Source organism: Hyperoodon ampullatus (assembly GCF_949752795.1).
Source record: "Hyperoodon ampullatus genome assembly, chromosome: 7".
NCBI lineage: Eukaryota > Metazoa > Chordata > Mammalia > Artiodactyla > Ziphiidae > Hyperoodon > Hyperoodon ampullatus.
In genome coordinates this window covers 82,130,648-82,147,557 of record NC_136920.1, presented here as the reverse complement: position 1 = coordinate 82,147,557, position 16,910 = coordinate 82,130,648, and the positions used below count along the sequence as shown (strand labels likewise).

The 16,910-nt window shown below is 60.2% G+C and overlaps 2 protein-coding genes across 2 annotated transcripts; one reads left to right on the top strand and one right to left on the bottom strand.

Moving 5' to 3' along the window:
* Positions 1–561: 561 nt before the first annotated feature.
* LOC307055648 (beta-galactosidase-1-like protein 2) lies at positions 562–5,025 on the top strand (the record flags this gene model as incomplete). The annotated part of the gene is given in 9 exon segments (XM_079707838.1): positions 562–640; positions 1,677–1,723; positions 1,980–2,058; positions 3,849–3,936; positions 4,169–4,254; positions 4,257–4,279; positions 4,676–4,714; positions 4,716–4,793; positions 4,939–5,025. Coding segments are annotated over 9 exon segments (606 nt in total).
* A 5,643-nt stretch (positions 5,026–10,668) lies between these two features.
* B3GAT1 (beta-1,3-glucuronyltransferase 1) lies at positions 10,669–16,594 on the bottom strand (the record flags this gene model as incomplete). Its single annotated transcript, XM_079709233.1, has 5 exons — positions 16,558–16,594; positions 16,284–16,430; positions 12,268–12,776; positions 11,539–11,835; positions 10,669–10,755 (listed from the first exon to the last, which is right to left on the bottom strand). The coding sequence occupies exons 1-5, from the start codon at positions 16,559–16,561 to the stop codon at positions 10,669–10,671; spliced, it is 1,044 nt and encodes a 347-aa protein (XP_079565359.1). The 5' UTR covers positions 16,562–16,594.
* Between the last annotated feature and the right edge of the window lie 316 nt (positions 16,595–16,910).

The window sequence follows — 16,910 nt, the reverse complement described above, 5'->3', positions numbered from 1 at the left end:
TGCGAGCAGTGGAGAGCCATGGAAGGCTTTTAATGAGGAAGATGTGATGAGATTAAATCCACTGAGAGGAACATTCTGGGATGCCTGTGGGGGAGGAATTTGAGTGGGGAAAGACGGAGCATGAGGCCGGCCAGTCAGTAGGTTCTTGAAGCCGGCAAGATGAGGCTGTTTGAGCCTGAACTTGCCAGGTAGCAGGAGATTGGGTGTGGTGCCGCCTTGGGGCCTGGACGGCCGGCCCTCGGGATGCTTCCAGCACCCAGTTCTGACCCAAGGCCAGAGCAGGTATGCTGTTTGTACCCTTGAGAGCTCGGTGAGCTGCTGGGATTACACACACACACGTGCTTTTGCCTTTGGTTATTTATTAGAGCTCAGCTTCCCAGCAGCCTGAATTCGGGCCCTGTGGCAAGAACACAGTGAACTTGGAGCTCATCTCTGTCATTGACCCTTCAGCTGGTCTGTAAACGAAACCAGCAGAAGCAGAGCAGACAGGTCCTGAGGAAATCCACTGCCCGGGGCCCTGGTGGGCACAGGACGCGCACAGGTGACCAGATGCAGCCCAACATGGCTGGATCTGACGGGCTGGAAGGCTGCTCAGGGTGTGGCATCGAGGACCAGGCCTGCACAGAGCGCTGGGCCGGGGGTTGGGGCTGGGGGTGGGGGCTTGAGCCGGGGACGCTGTGCCTCAGTTACAACTGCACTTCCAAGGGGTCTGAACTCTTCCAGGTCTCCTTAGGCTGCCTCTACTCTGATCCTGTCACGGGGGGAGGGGAAATTAACCACTCCAGTATATGGATGTTTGAACAGAGGAGGGTTTCGGTCACCTGTTTAAAAATGTCTCTATTATTATTATTATTATTATTGTTAGAAGTACTGTCTCTGCTCAGTTATTTTTTTATTTTTTATTTTTTTTGCGGTACGCGGGCCTCTCACTGCTGTGGCCTCTCCCGTTGCGGAGCACAGGCTCCGGACGCGCAGGCTCAGCGGCCACGGCTCACAGGCCCAGCCGCTCCGCGGCACGTGGGATCCTCCCGGACCGGGGCACGAACCCATGTCCCCTGCATCGGCAGGTGGACTCCCAACCACTGCGCCACCAGGGAAGCCCTCTGCTCAGTTATTTTAAAAACAGTAGGACTGGGCTTCCCTGGTGGCGCAGTGGTAGAGAGTCCGCCTGCCGATGCAGGGGACACGGGTTCGTGCTCCGGTCCGGGAAGATCCCACATGCCGCGGAGCGGCTGGGCCTGTGAGCCGTGGCTGCTGAGCCTGCGCGTCCGGAGCCTGTGCTCCGCAACGGGAGAGGCCACAGCAGTGAGAGGCCCCCGTAAATAAATAAACAACAGTAGGACTTCTCCAAAACACTTCCCTGTAAACTATCTCCTAGTTTTCACAGGGGGGTCCTTGCATGAACAGACACCCAGGAGGTTACACCCAAGAGGTGTTTGTTGTGTTAATTTATTGAAATCGAATTGCAGGACAGCCCTGCTGAAAACTGGTGCTGCTGTTCCCTCGAGCCTGGGCTCTGGAGTCAGACTCCCCTGACCTTTGATTGCCAGCTTTGCCAACTGCGGCTTAAAGCAAAATCACTTAAATTCTGCCTGTTTCCTCTTGTAAATTGGAGAGAATAAAAGTTCCTCTCTCATAGGATAGCTGGTGAATCAAGTGAGAGAATCCACACAAAGGGCTCCTGGACTATAAGAGGAAGAAGATTGTCATCCCCTTGATCCAGGTTTGTCCCGGGGGGTTGGGAGGCTGGTGCCAGGCACCTCCTGGGCAGGTGTGGTGGGAGGCCTGGAGGGAGGACTGGACGAGGGGGCTGCTCAGCCGCAGAGCTGCGGGTGGGCATGGCTTTCTGATGAGCAGGGACCCTCATCCCGTCCTCAGAGTTTAAGGAGAACTGGGGCTCCACAGAGAAACCCCAAGGGGCAGCTGTGACCTGGTGGTCTGGAATCAGGCTTTGTCAGCGCCCTCTGTTCTTCCAGCAGGGGTTCACGATGCTGAGGATCTTGGTGGAGAATCGCGGGCGAGTCAACTACGGGACTAATATCGACGACCAGCACAAAGGTGGGTCACAGCACATGCGTGGCTGTCCCTTCTCCACAGCAGCACCTGCAGGTCATGGAGGCTGATGCCATAGGTGGGGCCATGGGGGCCCATCGGGGGGAGGTGGGTCCCGGAGGCCACTGGACGGAGATGGGGTCATGGAAGCCACTGGAGGGAGGTGGGTCATGGAGGCCACTGGAGGGAGGTGGGTCCCGGAGGCCACTGGACGGAGGTGGGGTCATGGAGGCCACTGGAGGGAGGTAGGTCATGGAGGCCACTGGACAGAGATGGGGTCATGGAAGCCACTGGAGGGAGGTGGGTCCTGGAGGCCACTGGACAGAGATGGGGTCATGGAAGCCACTGGAGGGAGGTGGGTCATGGAGGCCACTGGAGGGAGGTGGGTCCGGAGGCCACTGGACGTAGGTGGGTCATGGAGGCCACTGGACGGAGGTAGGGTCCCGGAGGCCCCTGGAGGGAGGTGGGTCATGGAGGCCCCTGGAAGGAGGTGGCGTAGGACCCGTGCCTTCTTGGTTCTTCACACTGAATTTTTTTGATCCACCTTGGAAACCTCTTGGTGGCCTCATTTGTGGTGGGGAGGAGGACACAGGATGTACGTGAACAGCATGTTCTTGGTGGCCCTCCCCGCTGGGAGTACCCCACCGGCTCTCTAAACCTCCTCTGCTTGAACTTGCCTCTCTCTTATTTATCAGAATGTGGGTGGTTTTATGTAAGTTATGAAATAGGACCTCAGACAATAAATCCTACCTTGGAGGAAGCCTGGTGGCCTCCTAGCTCTCGTGGCTGTTTGCTTTTGTCACCTCGGGGAAGTGATGTGGCCCAGCCCCAGGGACTTCCTGTGTTCTGGGAATGTGCCCCTCCAGAAGGGCATCAGTGTGCTTCCCCTCCCCTCCGCTCCCCTCCCCTGAAAGCCCCCCGGGTTCCTCCCTAGGTCTCAGCTTCTTCCCTAAGGGGCTCGTGGTGCTGGCCGCCCTCGCTTCCTCTGTTCTCCTGGGGGCAGAGGGGATGGCAGCCTGCCCTGTCGCAGGCCCTGCCGGGGGTGTGCAGTCCTGTCCTCTGGAAGGGTTCAGGGTTCACAAGTCACAGACCTCCTCTCCAGAGCCGTGTGCACCCGCTACACCTGCACCTGCAGTTCAGGAGGGTCTGCAGCCCTCTGAACACCCCCCAGCCTGTCTGGGTTCTCAATCTGGCGACTCAGCAGCTCTGTGACTGAGAGGATGCAGGACACCCAGTGGGTCCCACCCCGAGGTGCTGGGAAGTCACTGTTCAAGTGTGTGCAGTGCCTTAGCCTTGGGCGTCCCGGCCACGGTGCTGTGTGTTCACAATTCAAATACTTGAAAAAAAAACCTTTAATGCTGGCTTGTGTAGAAGATTTCTGGCTGAGTTATTAGGTCTGTTTCATCTGGGACTCCACTGAACAGACCTCGAAGCTAGGCTGGAGCCGCTGTGACCTCTCGATCACACGTGTCCTTTTGGCCTCCTTTCATGGTGTTGGAATTCTCAGTCCCCAAAAGGAAGCGTCCCCCTCCCAGGGACCGGAGGCTGACACTGCCCTCGGGCGCCGCCTTCCCTGCACACTGTAGGGCCTGGCAGGCGCTGCTGTCACGTGCTCTCATGGCTTTGGGGCTGCAGGGAAAGGTTTTATGCGTGGAAAGAACCCCCTAGGGGTGCTGACCCTTCAGCAGGAGTCCTTTGTTGAACTTTCCAGAAACGTTCTGTGTATGTGCCCAGCCGGCGGGTCAGCCGTCCCCCCACCGTCGGCCTCGCTCAGTGTCTCTGCCTCGTCCCCACAGGTTTAATCGGAAATATCTATCTGAATGATTCTCCCCTGAGAAAGTTCAAAATCTACAGCCTGGATATGAAGAAGAGCTTCTTTCAGAGGTGGGTCCTGCCCTGCGCAGCGTGGGAGCAGCTGGACGGCCTGCAGGAGAGCCAGGAGGCCCGAGGCTGCCCCAGGCTTGGTGACCGCCCCGCACCCCTCCGCCACGGCCTGAGAACCGGAGCCCGAGCGCTCCCCTGCCCCACCCCCCGGCTGCCACTGCTGTGCCGGTTCACAGGGCGGGGAGGACCTGAGAAGGCGCCCCCCACCCCTCATCTTCTGTCCTGCCCAGAGGTTCCATGCAGACAAGTGGAACCCTGTCCCTGACGTGCCCATGTTCCCTGCTTTCTTCTTGGGGCCGCTGTTGGTCTCCCTCTCCCCCGTGACACCTTTGTGAAGCTGAAGGTTTGCAGCCCCGCCTGCCAGGTGCTCTGGGCTCCACTCCTTGGGCCCCCAGCCTGGTGCTTGGCCTCCTGGAGCCCCCATACCACGTGTGCCCAGAGGGTCTCTGTCATGGCCTCCCTGGGTGGGGGAGTGGGTCAGAGCAGAGGGACCACCTGGTGGGCTTCTCAGGTCCGGGCTCCGGTGGTCCAGTCTGAGCCTGGGTGCCCTGCCGGGGCTCAGCGCTAGAGGGAATGGGATTTGGAGCTCCCCTCCCGTTATCGAGCGGCTGTTGGAACGAGTCTGGTCCCTGGGAAGCTGAGAGGAAAGCTCAGGGCCTGTGTGCGCCTCTGCCTCCCGTGTGACTCCACGTTCGGTGGTTTATGTGGTCAACTAACACCTCCCCTCCTCTGCTTAAAGGGCTGGGAGAAGGGGGTTGTATTCATCAATGGCCAGAACCTTAAGACGCTACTGGAACATCGGGCCCCAGGAGACCCTCTACCTCCCAGGTGCCTGGTTGGACCAAGGCCTCAACCAGGTGGGAGCACTTTTCCTGAGACCCCTTCTCATCCCTGCCCTCCCTGTATCACGGTGTTTCTCCGGGGGCCCTTGGCGGGCAGGAGAGGACAGAAGTTCTGAGCGGGCCCGATCTGGCTCCGAGACAGACTGGCCGTGTCCCCCAGGTTGTTGTCTTCGAGGAGAAGATGGCGGGTCCGGTGATACAGTTCATGGAAACACCCTACCTGGGCTGGCACCAGTATGTGAACTGAGCAGCCCCCAGGCCTCCTGGCGGGGCAGCAGCAGGCCCTCCCTACTGCCCGCGGGCCAGCCTGGTGCTGCTCCCTCTGTCCCTCCCCTCAGGAGCCAGGCCTTGGCCCTGCCCACGGCTGCAGTCCAGACCCTCCCCTGCAGAACCGGAGGAGGGAGGGCTCCTCCCCGAAGAGCTTCCGGGCCCTGTGGCTGCTGCCGTCCGCCTTCACTGCTGCTCCTGCGGGTGGGATGGAGGGTCTGGCTGGGACTGTCCCCCATGGGGGTGAGTGGGGCACAGCTCCTGGACAGTCTGCTCTGAGTGTCCCTGTGGGCCCTGTTTCTGAGCTGGGGGGCGCGTCACTATTTGTGGAGGGTGGGGGCACCTGGGCCAGCCTTCTCTGCCATCCAGGGAGGAAGTCGGTCCGGTGGAGGGACCCCGCCCTCCTGCCACCCCACTCGGATCGCCTCTGACGGTCAGGAACGCTGGGCCTTACCTCCCAAGACAGCGTGTTTCCCTCTCATTCCGCGAGGGGCAGTGTCAGCCCAGGAGGAGACGCAGCTGCTCCGGAGGGTCCAGGAGGCCGCGGGCAGAAGGTGCAGCCGCAGGGGCCTGGGCAGGAGTGTTGGGGTCCTGGGGCCCCCGCCCTGGGCCAGGCGGCGGGGGAGGGGCAGCCTTCCTTCCAGTTGTCCGTCCAGACCCCGGACAAGCCCCCACGGGATGAGTCCCGCGTTTGGGCTCAGGTTTGCTGCCTTGAATTGCGGTAAAGCCACAGAGTTGCATCTGATCCTCCTTGGTGGTGTTTCTCTGATGCCGCTTGTGCTGGGCACACGGCTAGCCCGGCCGTCAACGTGTTGACGAAGACTCGGCCGTTCCAGTGTGGTGGGCAGGGTGGGGCCGTGTTGGGTGGCCAGAAGCGGCATGTGTGCTGGCCACAGTGCTGAGTATGCCTCCCCAGCGACGTCTGGATCCTCTTGCCACAAACGGACAATCTCCAATCATAGTCCAAGTGGAAGAGCAGATTCCTCCGGGAGTGGGGACCGGGTGGGGAACAGCAGGCTGAGAGCCTCCCAGCAGCGCCCTCCTCCCCACGGCCGGGGGCCCATGCTTGGCTTAGGAGGGGTCTGCACGGGGGCAGTGGTGCGCAGCCCCTGGGCCGAACAGTGGAGCCGGGTCAAGGGCAGACTGTAACAGAGGGCTGGGCCCAAGGGTCCCGCTGGGGGCAGAGAAGTGGAGCTTATTAAAGCAAACCTGGTGGACCATGGCTGGGGGTCCCAGTCCCTGATCTTGTCCAAACTCACCAGCTCTTCCTGTGCCGCCTTGAACGGGGAGCCCGGGGCTGGGCGGTGAGAGCGGGCTCTGTGGACGGGGCCAGCCTGGGCGCCGAGCCACCCTGCCTGGCTTATGCTGCGTCCCACGAAGCGCGTGGGGGGCTTCCGCTGGGGAGTGTGCACGGAGCTGGGGTTTGGAAGACTCAGGGTGATGCCATCTGTGTGATGAAGAGTCCCCTGGCGTTGCTTTTCCGCACCCACCTGCTCGCACACGCGTGGCCCTTCCTGGGTGAGGTCCCTGGGCCAACCTCCCTGCCCAGTGACCCCAGCTTCCTGTCCAAGCACCTTGGCAGGGAGTGCCCTCCTCATCACCCCGGCCTCTAAGTGCTGGGCATCTCAGGCTGCTCCCAGGCCACCTCTGCCCTCACTCGGTGTGGAGGCCTCGCCCACGGGCCTTGGCAGCAGTCTCCACACTCGTTCTCTCCCACGTTCATCCCCGTTGGGGCTCCAGGCACCACCGTCCACTCACCTTTCCTGTGAGTGTAACAAGCACATGACCCCAAACTTACTGTCACGTTGTCCCCTGCAGTCTGTCCGGAGCAGTGGACACAGTTCTGTTCTGTCTTGGTTACTCGTGGCTGTACTTGCACCTCACGTCCAGCCCATCAGCAAACCCCTGACCCACGTCCAGAGCCCGCCCGCTGCCCTCTCGTCAGGGCTGCACCTCGTCCGACTCACCGTTGTCTCGGGCCGCCTGCCCGTGTCCTGTCTGTTGGCAACACAGGAAGCGAGCGATTCTTCTAAAAGGCCGGTTAGACTGGGTCCGTCCTCTGCTCCAAACCCTCCGACAGCCTCTCTTTCACTCCCTAGCTGCAAGCTTCGCCCTGGTTCCAGAGCAGAGTGTCTGTGCCCCCTGCTCCCACGTGTGACCCCCCACCCCAGCCCCCAGTCAGCTGCCCTCAGTGGCCTGTTAGCTAAGCGCTGTCCCGCGGGGGGAGCTTCTCTTTCCTGGACCCAGTTCTCTGCACATCTGCTCGGAGGCCACCTGGCCAGGGAGGCCTTTCTGACGGCCCAGGTGGGGTGCCAGCACCTCCCCAGCTGCACTCCGCCCCGCTTGCCTCATCTGTCACCTTGGAACTGATGACGGCTGTCGGAGCACCCTGACTCCGAGCATCTGTGTCCTCTCCGGAGAAGGCAGCCCCGGGCAGGCAGAGCTTTGGCTTCCACGGCCCTGTGCTGTGCCGGGAACAAGGCGTGTCCCCCCAAGGCACCTGATAGTACAGGTTGGATGGTTAAATGAATGAGGAAAAATAAGGCAGGGCTGAGGAGGATTAGGACTGTTAAAAACCATATTTGACTTTTAATTTCAAAACAAATTAAATACAGTTAAATTAAAACAGACCCTTTAGTGCAGCTTGGGGGCTCCACCCTCCCCGTCTCTGTCCTCCGGACTCCGGCCCCCACCTCGCTCCTGTACAGGGGGGAGCAGGGAACAGACTGCGTTTGGAAAACAAACTGTAGCCATGACTCATAGCAACCTCATTCCCAATGAAGGTGAAAGCTGCAGTCCATCAGGGTTATAATTATAAATAAATACACATGCAGCTAAGAGAAGATATTAGGTGAAAACAATAGAACTAGCATCTGTCAAAAAAAAAAAAAAAGAGGAACCCATGTTGTCGTTCATTATCAAATTTCCTGAAAACGAGCCCTGGGTTTCGGGCCAAGGTGGCCCAAGCCCAGCCAAGCTGACCCTGCGTTTGGGGCTGGTCCTGGCGAGTGAGGCAGTGGAGTACCCCGCAGGAGTTCACTTGCTCGACGGTGCCCGCCCTCGCCCACCCTCCCTTCCTCGTCACCCACTTGGTTCCCAGGCAACCATGGGTGTGGGACGTCCTGCAGGTGGCTCAGGGCCCTCAGGGACGTGAGCCCTCCCTCGAAGTTTTCGTGACTGTCGTGAGGAGTTAAATCCACTTCAAAACAGGCAGCCGATACTCCTCCGTGAATGTTAGGTCGCTGGGTTGCGGCCCACTGCCCACCCACCCATGCACCCAGGAGTGGGCTCTCCATGGCCCGCAGACCCATCCCGTGAGTCTAAGCGGAGTAGGGGCTATTAGCAGTTAAAAGTAAACACCTGTTCAGCGGGCTCAGGCCCTTCCTCTGCCTCCACAGGGGAGGAAAATTGTGCTTCCAACGCTCAGGAGTGTGAGTGGAGACCGGCGGAGGGCCGGCCCTGTCGGGAAGCCAGGGAGACACGCACCTCTCCTCCTGGCTGAGGGCCGCGCACGGTTCCTTCTCTGGGCCGGAGGGGCGGCTGGACATGAGGCCGGCTTGCTCTTCAGGCCCCCGGTTTAGGGAGAAGGGAGGTTTTACTTCCCACTTGGTGTGTAAATCGCATGATTTCCAAAGCAGTGTGTGCTCAGGTATCCTGCCCTCAGGGTCCAGATCATCTCTGCCCCCTTCTGTAAATCCCTCTGCTAATCCAGAGTCCCCCAGCCAGGGGCAGGGAGGAGCCCTGGGACCACCCGGGCCCCTCCTCTCTCTTCCTGGCCCACCTGCTCCCTTGAGCCCCTGAGGCCTGTGGTTCTCACGGCTCTGGGTTGGGGGCTCCTGCCTCCTCAGTCCCAGCCCAGGCGAGGGGCCCGGAGCCCAGTGAGGTGCTGTGTGGTCTATGCCCTGTGCTGGGTCGAGGGCCCACCTCCTTCCTTGCGCTGGGACGAGAGCCGGGGAGGGCGCTCTGCTCCCCCCACGAGGTTGAGGTATGGGGAGGGCAGCCCGCTGGCAGCCTGACTCCCGGCACACAGGGCTGGCCGCCTGCCGGGAGCACAGACAGCCTTACGCTCTGCAAGCAGGAGCCAGAGCCGGCCGGAGGGGCTGCATCTCCTCGGAGCAGCTTGTTCCTGATGCCGGGGGTGGGGGCTGCTTGCTGTCTTCCGCAGTCCCTGGCCAGGTGTCCTGTGTGGTCGTGGGGCCTCGAGGGGGAGCCGGGGAGCCCTCTGCTGGACTGCCGGGGTCTTTTGCCCCCTCCCAGCCTGGCATCACTCCCGGGCTTGGGGCCCACGGTGCCTGCCCTGGCTGGCCCTGCCAGGGCAGATGGAACAGAACAACAGGTCTGGGGTTTCTGTGCTTTAGCGTCTCCGTCCTTTGTCCTGGCATCAGGCTGGTGTCTCTGAAGGCCCCAGAGTAGAAAGGAGGGTGACGGCGATTCCACAGGAGTCCGCCTCGGAGGGACCACCCGCGTGGGGAGCACAGGTGGCCAGGAGCAGGTCTGAGAAGGGGGCTCCTGTGACGGGGAGAAGAATGGGGGAGGCGTGAGGGAGCCGCTGGATCCTGGGCCCCCGAAGCGTCACCCAGGGGCTCCGCAGAGCCCACCCCCAGGTCCCCACTGAGAGGCCGGGAGCGGGAGAGGCAGGGAGTGATGCTCTGTCCCGACACAGTCTCAGTGGCAGCGACCGAGGTGATTTTCTAAGTTCAGGGGACAAGATAAGCAGACCCCCTGTGGTCCCTTGTGGGCAGGGCCATTTCCCAGGTGATACAGAAGCTGCAGCCTGACTCCAAGGCCAGAGGACAGAGGTGTGTCCCACTCTCTGAGCTCCCACCTCTGATGAGATCACAGAGAAGCTCACAGAAAATTCCTGGCTTTGCCAATCACCTGGCACAATTCACTTCAGCTTTACTCAACCTCATTCCTTTGCCTCTAAAACACAGATGGAGCCTGTGACCTACTGCAATACAGGATTTCAACCAAATAAAGGGACTTCCCTGGCAGTCCAGTGGTTAGGACTCTGAGCTTCCACTGCAGGGGGCATAGGTTTGATCCCTGGTTGGGGAACTAGGATCCTGCATGCTGTGTGGCTCGGCCAAAAAAAATCAAACAAATAAAAATAGCAATACTTAGGCAGGACTTATTATGTGCCAGACTGTTCCTGGTGCCTCAACAACCCATTCTGCAGATGAAGAAACTGAGGCCTACAGAAAGAAAGGTCAAACCGAGGAAAGTGGTAGCTTGGGAGTCAGGCCAGGCTCCTCGGTCCACACTTTCACCAGGACGGAGGAGGAACCTGCAGGAGACAGAGCCTGGGCGGGTCCACACAGCAGCGCCTCGTAAGGGGACCGGCTGGTGGCCAGGATAACAGTGGTGATGACAGGGAGCTGTCACCAGGCGGTGCCTGGAAGGTGAGGCCTTCCAAGCAGCTGGTGGTAGAACCACCTAGCCATGGGGGGAGGCTGGCTCCTGTCGACTTCAGCTATGCCTCCTCCACTCCATGGGGCATTTGCTCTGACCTTCACGATTAAAGACTAAGAGGAAAAGCCTTGGCAGATTTACTCTGCATCCAAGCTTGGGTGGCCTGCCCGGTGCGTCACCTGCCTGCATCCCCCTACCTGTGTCCTGGGGCTCAGATCTCCACCATGGGGTCAGTGAAGCCTTTTTTCCCCTCGTTCACCAGCACCGGCTTCTCAGTCCGTGTGTGCCAGACCAGGATCTGTGTGTTCAGAGACATGAGACCACATGGGGCAGGCCCCTGACCTCGCCCTCCCACCCCTGCCTCCTCTCCTTCTGCCCTTGTTCCAGCAAGATTTTCTCCATTGTTCTTTATTTCTACCTACCCCCTCATTCTTGCTTTTTGTACATAGGCTGCATTCAAAATATCTGTTGGAAACAGAAAGTCTACAGCTACAGAAAAGAGACAAACAGGTCTCAAGATTTCCTCTTGTTTTTCATCCTCCCCTGCATTTCTTGATGGGTCCAGAGGGAGAGAGAGTTCTGGAACCTTCAGCTCAGCTAAGTGACAGCCCAGGCCCTGGCTGGAGAAGTCCAAACTAGAAGCAGCATGTGTGTGTATGTGTGTGTGTGTGTACGTACATGTGCATGCATGTGCGTGCATGAACACATGTATGTGTGCTGTGCATATGTGCGCCCATGTTCCATGCATGTGTGCATGTGTGCACATGCATATGTATATGTGTGCTCGTCTGTGCATGTGTGTGCACACATGGAGGTGGGTCTGGCAGGAGGGTCGTGGAGCCCAGCTGCTTCGAGGTGAGGGAGGGATTCAGTCCTGGGCTCTGTCTCGCCGGCCGCCCCTCCCTGCTCCCCCACCTGCCATCACTGTGGCTCCTGAAGGGCGATAAACTGCCGTCTTGGGAGGCTGGTTCTCCTTCGCAGGCTGTTTGAGGCCCTATTTCCTTCTCCCTGATCTACAGGGAGGGCGTTGTGGGCTGGAGAAAGCTTGCATTACAGCTATCAGCTCTGCTGAGGGTGTTACCTTCGTGCAGTTGGCTGCCTTGGGCTCGAGGTCACTGAGGGTGACAAGTTCTCGCAGGAGGCTGCTTTCCTGGTAGCCCCCCTTCACGCCGCGCAGCTTGAAGTAGGCCTGGCTGCGCTGCAGAATGAGCCTCAGGTTGACCGCAAATCCCGCCATGTCTATTGCAAATGGCCGGTGGGGGTCAAACACGGTCTTCCAGCCGACCACCTTCCCGGCCCCGTTGACCCTCGGGGCCTCGTACCGAAGGCCGCCGACGAAGGCTACGGGCCACACGGACACCCGCCTGGTGCTGCGCATCTACAGAAGGAGAAGAGTCAGGGCGCCTGGGCAGGGATGGGAGTCGGGGCACCCGGGCTGCTTGGGGTGGGCATCCGCAGAGGAGCATGCCTGGGCTGCGGGCAAGGCCACTCCTCCAACCAGATGATACTCACCTTGTCATGTGACCTGCCCTCCCTGTCCTTTGCTGCAAAACTTCTGTCTCCCCAATTTAGAGTCTGAAATGACTCCTTCCCTTCCCCCCCACTGTCGTGACTCCCAGACCCGGAGGACACTCAGAGAGTCGACAGGGAACCCCCTTTCCCCGTCCCCCCACTGGAAGCCCTCGTGCAGACAGTGCCTGGAGGCCAGGGTTACGGCCGACGCCTATCTCCTCCCCCTTCGCCAGCAGGGGCTGAAGGCCGCGCCGGGTTCCCCACCCTCCCCGGGTCCCCATACTTCCACGGAGCGCACCTCCTCAAAGAGCTCCAGGCTGTAGGTGTTGTCGTCGTCCGCGAAGTACACGACGCCAGGCTGGCTGGAGTTGCGCGGGAAGGTCTCACGCAGCCAGCGCAGGGCCAGGTTGCGCTGCATGGTGCCCCGCGGAATGCGCGGGTCGCGCGCGTCCCCGCGCAGCTTGTAGTTGCGCGGCGTCTCCACGTGCAGGTGCGTGTAGTTGAGGCCGGTGTCGCGCAGGAGGCGCGCGGTCAGCGGCGTGCGGCGCGGCGCGTCCTCCACCACCAGCCAGTGCAGGTTGGGCACGTGCAGCAGTGTGTTGGCCAAGCGCGTCAGCTCAGCCTTCTGTACCGGGCGGCTGTAGGTGGGCGTCACCACGTGGATGGTGGGCAGCGTGTCGGACCAGGGCGGGGGCCGCGTGTACACGTACTCGGTGCGCACCACCTCTACGATGTCGCGGTCGGACATGCAGTATTCCCTGGGGTCCGCGCCGGGTGGCGCCTCGCGCCGGGGGTCGCTGGTGTCATCTGCGGGTTGGAGGGGTGTGGGGTGTGGGCGGCTCCGCTGCAGGTACCTCGGCCCCCCCGCCCCGTGCAGCTCTCCTCTGCTCCACCCGCGGGAACGTCAGCGCATCCCTGCCTGGGGCCCTGTGGGCTAAAGCTGGCGGCCAAGGCTGCTTGCCTGACATCCTCCCCGAGATGACACAGAAATAACCTCTCCCTCCTTCTCGCATTTGACAGCTCTGTAGCTATTTGAGGGCAGCTGGCCAAATTCCAAGATTGCATCCGCGGTTCCCAACCGTGTTGGGTTTTATATGACAAAGTGTCCTGTCCTCACCACCCTATGCCCTTCTCACCTGGCTGGAGCTGACTGCACTGCCCCGCACAGGCTGGGGCTGCAGAGCCCCGGGCGCTGCCTCCCATGCCCGAGGGCAGTGTTAGTGCTGTCGTGGCTACAGCACACTGTGGACCCGGGAATCTGCGGTTACCTCGCCCCGATTTTTCACAAACCCTAGAGTCAAGCAGGGCTTACTTAATCCAGCTTCTGAATCTTGGTGCAGCATTTGATACTTAACTACTGCATTTTGTTCTAGGGTGTTGCCCATAGCTGGCAAGATAATTTTGAATCCTGTGCCTGTCATTTCTGATTTTATTCCCACATTTGGGCAAAGGGGCAGGGTGGAGACCCATCTCAGCTCTTCTGGGGTTTGGTGTCTGTCTCCTGATCTGCACTTTCCGGTCACGCTCTTTCAGCCACCTGGGACCCTACCTGTCCCCACACCCAGCCATGTGTGCCCACATGTCCCCAGGGACCTCAGGAGAGGTGTGTGTGAAACCTGGCAGAGGCCTGGCCTCTGTGGCACACTCACAGGGATGAGAGCCCCTCTCTCCGGAAGGCACCCTGCGCCCGCTGGGGCGGCTCTAATGACCAAGCTCACTCTTGCATCCTGGACATTCTCCCCATGGGCAAAGCCAGCAGTCCTCTCATGAGAGGAAGTCAGCCTATGGGTATTTTTTTTTTTTAATGGTGATGATTCATATCTTTAAAAAAATTTTTTTATTTACTTTTTAAAAATTATTTATGTATTTAGCCTGCGTTGGGTCTTTGTTGCTGCGTGCTGGCTTTCTCTAGTTGCAGTGAGCAGGGGCTACCCTTCACTGTGGTGCGTGGGCTTCTCATTGTGGTGGCTTCTCGTTGCAGAGTGTGACGGGCTCTAGGGTGCTCGGGCTTCACTAGTTGTGGCACGTGGGCTCAGTGGTTGTGGCTCGCGGGCTCTAGAGTGCAGGCTCAATAGTTGTGGCGCATGGGCTTAGTTGCTCCACGGCATGTGGGATCTTCCCGGACCAGGGCTCAAACCCGTGTCCCCTGCACTGGCAGGCGGATTCGTAACCACTGTGCCACCAGGGAAGCCCCCACGGGTATGCTCGTTCTTAAAGAGTCCCTTCTCTCTGAGGTGTGTCTTCCTGTTTGAAGGACTGTGGGCCCCTCACTGCTCTCACACCATCTCAGCAGGAGGTGGCAAGCGTCAGAGGACAGACCTAGGGATCTGAGTACCTGGGCTCAGACCCTGCGCCACTCTGCACTAACCATACGGCCGTGAGCAGGGTGCTTGGCTTCTGGTGCCTCAGTTTTAGAAACTGCAAAATGGAGCCAACACCTGCATCTCCTTTATCAAGTTGCATGTGGGTTAAAGGGCTCGGAACTCTGCCCCGAGGCTCACCATCTCTGGTAAGCGGCCCTGTTCCTCAAGGATTCTTCCAACTATGGAAAGGATGGCGTGAGTGGTTACCTGCAGGGGGCAAAGTGGGGTCCAGCCAGCTGCCGCCCCCTACCTCCTTCCCACAGTTCTTGTTAGCCTGTGGTGTGGGTGCTAGCGTGGGGTTGGAGGCTGGGCGCCGAGGCGGGGGACACACATGCTCCCGGCTCTCAGGGAGCTCCCAAAGGCCAAGAAGACACCCACGACGAGACACACAGTGGCAGTGGGAGCCTGCGCCCGGGCCGTGGGTGCAGGGTCGGGAGACTAGCGCAGATGCAGGCAGCCAAGGGCACTTGCAGGAGTTTTGGGTCAGACTGTGAAAGACAACAAGCTTGAGGAGAGCAGCTTCTGACCAGGGTGTAAGTAAAGATTCGTTTATCCTGCCATGAGTAAAGTTTTGGAAACCAAGGCCCGGGGAGGACACTGAGAGTCACTCCCCCTCCCTGTCCCTTTCCGCAGCTCAAATCACCCCCCACCGGCGGGTCTGTGCCCTGGTACTTCTCCGTGCCTATGACAGGCCTGGGTCAGGGCTTCTGCCGCCTTTGGGTCCTAAGGCCTCCCTAACTTCCTTTGCTGCAGCCTTCGTTCTGTCTGTCTTGGCTGCTCTGGGGAGAGTGGATGCCAGTTCCCCATCCTCAGGCAGGAAGGGCAGTGCTGAGCGAAGCAGCCTGGTGTCTCTGACCCCAGAGCTCTGCCAAAAATGGAAGCCATGTGGTATTATGTCCCCTTACATGTGGTAAATGTAGTGATGTGTTGTTGGGTGACAACTCTAAAATGATAAGCGCCAGGGACTTCCCTGGCGGTCCAGGGGTTAGGACTCGGCATTTTCACTGCCAGGTCCCGGGTTCAATCCCTGGTAGGGGAACTAAGATCCCACGGGCCAAGCAGCATGGCTAGGAAAAAAAAAAAAAAAAGTAAGCACCAAGGAGAGGTGCTGGATTGGGAGGAGGACAGCTCCAGGTGCCCCAGCAGGCAGTGGGCATTTGGCCATCTTCCATCTGGCCCTTCCTCACAGAAGCCTCAGGACCCACTGGGGCTGAGCAGGCCCCGATGTGTAACTGTGGAGCAGCCCAGCTTCAGACTGTGGCTCTTGGCCCTGCCTGCACCCAAATCACTGATTCCCAGCATCCCCCCCACCCACCCCAGCCCTGTCAGCTTTCTCCCTGGGACGGGCCTGGGCATCTCTGTGTTTCATCAGGCTCCCCGGGCTCCCATGGGAGAAGGGCTCGAACAGAGAGGGGAGTGTGGGCCTGGAGACTGGCGGTGAGGGGCAGGCGCGGGGGGAGGGGCACGTGTATGGGTTTGGGGCATAGGGGGCCCTGGTGTGAGCGGGGAAAGCTCTGGGCTGGGAGGCAGGAGAAGCCAGTTCTAATCCGGCTTTGGGGGACGTGCCTCTGTCCAGCCTATTTTCAGCAGGTGGCACTGGATCAGGGCTTCTGGACCAGGAAAAGAGGAGCGAACAACACACTCGCCCTGAAAGGTTTTAAACAACGCAGGCTGGGAATCCTGGCCACCCACCCCTCAGCCCTCCCGGGGTGCATGTCCTGGGAACAGGTGCAGAGTTGGCCCGTGAGTCTGTGCCTGTGTGTGTGGCGTCATCAGAGCCCCAAACGGGCCGAGACCCTCCGCCCCCCCCCCCCCCACCAAGGGTACGGTCATCAGCCTGGCTCGTCCTCGGTTCCCCCAGCTACCGAGCAGGTGAGTCAGGACTCCAGAAGCCCTGGCTGTGGTCACCCCATCAGCAAAGCCCGGCAGGCGGGGCCGGGCGGGGGCTCACCCTTGTGTGAGGCGAGCAGGGGCGCGATGGTGCTCTGGTGCCACACGGTGACCAGCAGCGTCCAAGGCAGCACGATGAGGACAATGGCGAGGACGTCCCGTCTCTTCGGCATCTCCAAGGCTGGCTGGGCCCACAGCTCCTCGTTACCTGAGCGACGGCAGCGGACGGCGGCGAGCACAGGGGAGAAAAGAACAGGAATGGGCCGGGTGGGCCAGGCACGGGGCAGCGGGAAGCTGAATGCTGGCCAGCAGGCCTGGCCACGCTCACAACCCACCCATTGCCGAAGCAGGTCTGCGGAGTCCGGCCCTACCGGAGTCTGGTGGGTGTTGCCTTCTGGGGTGGGTCAGGAACCCTGCGGGGTGGACACCTGCAAGAGAGAGCAAAGGTGGCGGCGAGAGACCTGGGCAGAACGGGCCCCCGCTGGCCGGCTTGGGACGCACAGCATCGTGTTTTCAGGGTGGAGCCTGGCTTCTGCCAGTCCGTGGGGTGTGGCCAGCCTCTGTCCTCACAGGTGGTGGTGGGTGCTGCCCACTCAGGGTTCAGACACACCTGCCTGGGTTTAACCCCAACTCACGTCTGTGCCTCAGTTTTCTCATCTATGAAATGGGCACCTTCAGGACCTACTTC